This window comes from Macadamia integrifolia, unplaced genomic scaffold (assembly GCF_013358625.1).
Source record: "Macadamia integrifolia cultivar HAES 741 unplaced genomic scaffold, SCU_Mint_v3 scaffold2359, whole genome shotgun sequence".
NCBI lineage: Eukaryota > Viridiplantae > Streptophyta > Magnoliopsida > Proteales > Proteaceae > Macadamia > Macadamia integrifolia.
Genome location: NW_024868657.1, coordinates 12880 through 18693, shown reverse-complemented (window position 1 = coordinate 18693; position 5814 = coordinate 12880). Strand labels below are relative to the sequence as shown.

General features: G+C 37.3%; 1 protein-coding gene across 1 annotated transcript in view; it reads right to left on the bottom strand.

Moving 5' to 3' along the window:
* Positions 1 to 5466, bottom strand: part of LOC122066352 (B3 domain-containing transcription factor FUS3-like) — a 7453-nt gene extending 1987 nt beyond the window's left edge. The window contains exons 1-2 of the mRNA XM_042630172.1: positions 5260 to 5466; positions 4376 to 4432 (exon numbers count right to left, since the gene is read on the bottom strand). Of these exons, the coding sequence (XP_042486106.1) occupies positions 4376 to 4432; positions 5260 to 5466 (264 nt within the window). The remainder of the gene's footprint in view (positions 1 to 4375; positions 4433 to 5259) is intronic.
* Positions 5467 to 5814: the final 348 nt, after the last annotated feature.

Genomic DNA, 5814 nt, shown 5'->3' with positions numbered 1-5814 from the left:
TAAACTAGGTATCTAAACATGACATGTGAAAACCCTAAGCCAAGTGTCTAAATTATGCTAGCTAGGTTATGATGCAAATGATGAAATGATTACGCTACTTAAAAATAAAAACCCTAAATGATTTAATCAATGAATTATGAGTCTTAGATTAATCTAATGAAATAAACCTAGACCTAGGATTAGTTTAGCAACTTATGAAATCCTAAATTAAACTAATTCGATTAATTGAGTCTGACCTAGATGGATGATCAATGAATTTGTAAGATCCTAAATTGAATTAATTAAAGTGACTAAACCTAATCCCTAGTAATTTGTGAAATAAATTATTGCAATCCTACTTAATCTAACTGGTAAAAAATATTTTTAAATTAAATGAGGCCTAATTAATTTAGAAAAGTTAAATGGGCTAATTATATTAAATGGATGCATTTTTACTAATCTACCTAATCTAGTATAGGAGGATTAAACTAAACCTAAGGTTTAATTAAATTAATTATGAAACCTAATTGGACTAATTATGTCTACTTTAAGCTAATCCTAAGATGAGTTAAACAGTTTTCAAAACCCTAGTTAATCTAATGAGAAGAGAATATTTTAACTAATTAATCTAGTTAATTATCCTACATTAAATAACTAATTAGTTGATTGATTAAAATAAACAAACCACTAGAGGGAAAAAGATTGGTAATTACACAAGTTTAATAAATTGAATTGAATGAAGAAATCAAATGCAATGATTTAAAAAGCTAAATTAACAAACCACAATTAAATAAACAACAGTTGAAATGACTAATTACATTAACTAAGTTACTTTAATTAATCTAAATTAGTACTACACTAATGCAAGTGAATGTTGGAGTACAAAAGATAGATAGTAGGAAAACCCAAATCCTCAATATGCACCTAATGCTACGAGCCAGTTTGAGGGGCCAGCCATGCCCGTCCTAAACTAAACACGCCCTAAACTACGTCCCATATATTATTAAGAGAGAAAAGAAAACAGAAAAAGAAAATCATTTAATCCACAATGAACAATTAAGACTATAATGAAGAAAAACAAAAAAATGCAGAAGGATTGTTCTGCATTTTTCGGTTTAGAAAAGCAGAGGAGCGAGGAGACAAAAGAAAAAGGAGAAAGGGCTTCGGCTGAGATGAGGAGCGAGGGGTTTTTTTTTGGTTTAGAAAAGCAAGAAGAGGAAAGGAGGTTGAGGTCGGCTGCCGCTGTTTGCCCGGGCTGTCGGAGTTTGGCTTTGGAAACTTGGGGAAGATGGATAGAAACGAGATCTCTCACCTCACCTTTCTTCTTCATTTTGATACTATAATCGCTCTTCTTCCTTCCACCTTCCAGAATCCAGAAGCGTTTCTTTATCATCTCTGTACACTAGGTTAGTTTCTTTAGAGAAAAGGGTTTTCAGATTCTGGGTTTGGGTTCTTCTTCTTCCCTGTTTTTGTGAGTTAGAGAAGAGTGATAGAGGGCGGCTGGAGACTCGGTTGCAGTAGCAGGGAAGGGTGCGGTGGCAGGAGAAAAAGAAAAGAAGAGAAGAAGAAGAAGAAAAGAAGAAAGAGGAGGGTTCGGTTGCTGCTGCAGGAGAAAAAGAAGAGAAGAGAAGAAGAAGAAGAAAAGAAGAAAAGAAGAAAGAGGGGGGTTCGGTTGCTGCCAGTTACAGCAGCAGGGAAGGAAAAGAGAAAGAAAAAGAAGAAGAAGAAGAAGGTTCGGTTGCTACCAGTTACAGTAGCAGGGAAGGAAAAGAGAAGAAGAGAAGAAGAAGAAGAAGAAGGAGGAGGAGTTAGTGCGGTTGTGGTTCTGCTATAGGGAAAAGAAGAAATAAAGGAAGAAAAGATGGGGAAGAAATTAGGGCTTGAGATCCTAATCTAAGGGTCTAGATTAAAAGAACAAAAAGTAACTTAAAAAATAACTAAACCAAATCAAAGGTAAACATAAAAAAAAACAATTAAACTTAATTAATCTAAAAAGTCAATTACCTAAATACCTTTAATTGGACCGAAATAAATCAATTCATATCTAATGAACCGTATTGAACTCAACTGAGACTAATTAAACATAATTAATCTAAACAAATCAATTATTAATAAATTAAGAATTAATTTATTAAATTAGATAAGCTAGTTCTAAACTGCGATTAGGAGGAGAAAAATACCTTAAGCCAGCTTTAATCAAGGAACAAAGGGAGATAACCCTTGTGCTTTAAGCCCCCAAATCGAACCGAACTGGATAAGATCTCCCAGCTCAATGAAAGATTAATGTATTAAACTTTTAAGCTTGAAGAATATTTGATTTTAGAGGGAAGAAGTTAGCCAAAAACCTTAATGACGCCATCCCCTCTCCCAAATTCTCAATTTTTCTCCTCCCTTTTGGAAGAGGGGAAGGGCTATTCTTATAGCCATGGGACTTGGGACAATTTTCTCAAAATTTCGATGTGGGACTAAAACTAGAGAGGATTGTCCAAAAAACCTTGCTTTTGGACAAAGGGGTTTGGGCCTGATGGAGGCCGAGGTGCAGCACGACCTGATGTAGGCCGAGGTGGAGCACGGCCTTATGGAGGCCGAGGTGCAGCACGGCCTGATGGAGGCCGAGGTGCAGCACGGCCTGATGTAGGTCGAGGTGGAGCATGGCCCGTCGGAGGCCAAGGTGGAGCATGACCTATTGGAGGCCGAGGTGCAACACGGCCTGATGTAGGCCGAGGTGGAGCACGACCCATCGGAGGCCGAGGTGGAGCACGACCTGTTGGAGGCCGAGGTGCAGCACGGCCTGATGTAGGCCGAGGTGGAGCACGGCCTATTGGAGGCCAAGGTGGAGCACGGCCTTTTGGAGGCCGAGGTGTTGTTCAGGTTTGCGTACATGCTTCAGCCGTGCTGAGGAAAGTGACATATTTTGCTTCATCAGGCGCCATGTGGCACTCTTTGGTTGCTCGGAATGGAATCTGACACCGAACTTTGGAGTTAACTTTCGGGGGTCATATCTTTCAAACCGTTTGTCGGAATTCGACGTGTAAGATGTAGTTAGAAAGCTCAGTCTGAGCACTATCCAATGATGTGAGACACGATTGTAGTCTCGATCAGAAACCTTTACAAAAATATGCATGAAATAGGGACCCGGATCATATAATGAAATAGAGGATCGGGCATCGATTCGCATAGTTCTCGTATAAAAGTGTGGTGTCCGACTTGAGGGGACAAACAACACTAATCCACAACATCAAATTCTAATTTTTGAAAACATTTTCTCTTGAAAGTTTATAGGAAAAGATTGTCATTTTCTACTCTAAGTTTGAAAATTCTCCAAGTATAAAATATCCAACATGTAATCCTTCATATTGTCATCATTGCCGGGGGGTGACAAAATTCGGTGTCTACAGTAAGATTATTGTGTATAGAGGGCCATGGATTAAGTAGCATAATTAAAATTTAAAAGATATCAGTAATTTTATATATTAAACTTATACATATTTATATACTAAAAATGATTTTTCATTCCTTATGTGTAAAAAATACAGGGCCAAGCTTAGCCCATTATGAGCCCGATGAGTTGTGTCTAGGGCTGATATATACTAGCTTGACCTTAAAGCTAAGTGTTTCAATTGGGACTGTTCCGGGTATTCGGTGGTTCCTAATCAGTTCTAGTCCCAGGGGGCCAGTCTTAGAACCGCCCGTTTATTAAATGGTTCCAAAACTAGGATCAGTTCCCGTTTAGTAATTGGATGGTCCGTTTCTGATCCCTTAACATGTTTGGGAACTCAAAATACTAAAATAGGATTAGCATTGCAAAGTATACAAATAACTTCACAAGCATAAAAATAATTGAATATATATATATATATATTCTAATCATGGTCGCGGGTTGCAATTTTGTGACAATAGTAAGGTTTTTTCATTGCAACTTAGTGGTCATAGATTCGAGTTAAAAAACAGCCTCGCCCGAGGCAAGGATAAGGAATATGTCAATTTTGGGTTTAAGTCGGTTGGTTTCAGAACGATTCTTGGTTCCTAACTCAAATTAAGACCAGTCTAGCTTGGTCTGATTGCAACTCTAATCCCAGGTATGAATGATGAGAAACGGATGTTGGAGATGTTTTGGAAGTTTGATAGTGTGCAAGTAATTCTAAGAGTATTATTAGGGAGAAAGAATGCTATCCACCGCATTCCCCACATATAGACACACCCCTGGTTGTAGGGGGCTATGAAAAGATGCCATTATCCCCCCTAAAACTAGCGGTTTCGTCTGAGCGGGGCATGGAGAATGCATTAATAGCATCATACTTTTGGATAGAATTTCAACTCCCAAATTACTATTTACCAAATTAGAAAATCTTAAATTACATACTTTTGGGATTATAATTCTCCTGAGCGAGCTTACATCACTTTTCTGAAGTTCTTTTTCGAAGAGGAACCTCATCCTTCTACCATAAATTTCCTATAACAAAAAAAAGATCCATTAAAAAATAACCAAATCATGGTAAAAAAAAAAAAAGTGCAAGATGAGCTCACTAGCTTCATATTTCATACAGATCAGGACCTCACCTTCTACCAAAAAAATGGGTAAAGATAATCCCACTGTGATCTTATACTTATCCCATTCTCTTGTGCAAAGTTCCGAAATACCCTTGATATTATTTTTAATGTTTTATCCAACCAATGAATTTAGTTCATGGTGTCAGATCAAGGCTTGGCCAATTTTGAAACCGACATTGAAACACATCGATATGTACTGATCACATTGGCTGCTTTTTCCCTCAAAGATATCAATATCAATATTATCTTAACAATTTTACCCTCTATTCGTATCATACCACTGATTTAATATCTGCTAGGTATTGATTTTATAGTCGGCCAATATTTAAATGGAGAGACTACATCGACTGATCTAATACCAATTGCATACCAATTGCTATAACACTGATCTAACTACAAAAAAATAGTAAGTGAAATAAATTCTCTCTTCATTTTAAGTGAAAAAAGCTTAAATCTCAATCGAGAACTGAACAAAAGTGTTCTACTACATTATGTGTCAACTAATTCCGCTAAGCAATTGACCACAAAAATAACTTTGCTTTCCGAAGTGAAAGTTAGGCACCCCAATTTAGCAAAAGATCTCCAGAATTTGTATAACTGCCCATGAGTATAATGAGATCTCTTAAGAAAAAAAAAAATCGAATATCAAAGAAAAAGTTAATGCCCAAAAATTAAATCGTAGAGTGAGAATTTTTTTTTTTTTTTAGAGGAAGTAGTATTACAACTTACGATTACAAGAGGGGCCGAGCTATCCTGAGTGAGAAACGTAGCCACGTGCGATAGAGAATCAGGAGAGGCTGAGTCATAAGGCAAGAGGTTGTGGTTGACTTGTCTCTGCATCTCCGGAAAACTGGTCACAGGCTCGGGAACAAGTTCTTGACTTGCATTGCTTTGATTGAATTCATCCTTGGTAGTGTGATTACTGTTTCCTTGCATTGTAACACCCTTAGGTTTTTGGGGAAGAATTTGACATAAAAACGAATGCAATCACGCCTCAATTCTCTGAAAAAACGTTGTGTTCCGTCCCGGCCAGTTCCCTGAAAAAATATTTTGTTCCGTCACAAGCCACTGAGGTAAGGGATAGAGTTAGATTACCTTATTTATAGATACTATAAATTTTTGTTGTCGATAAGTAATTTCTTCGATTTTTTCTCTTTGGATCCTTGAATCCATGGATCGATGGCCGACACTCGGCAATGTGAAAATGGTGGCGATAAAAAGAAAGTTTCAGAGGTCGATACATATTTTCTATTTTGAGGAAGGAGTTGGTGATTTCTGGCATTG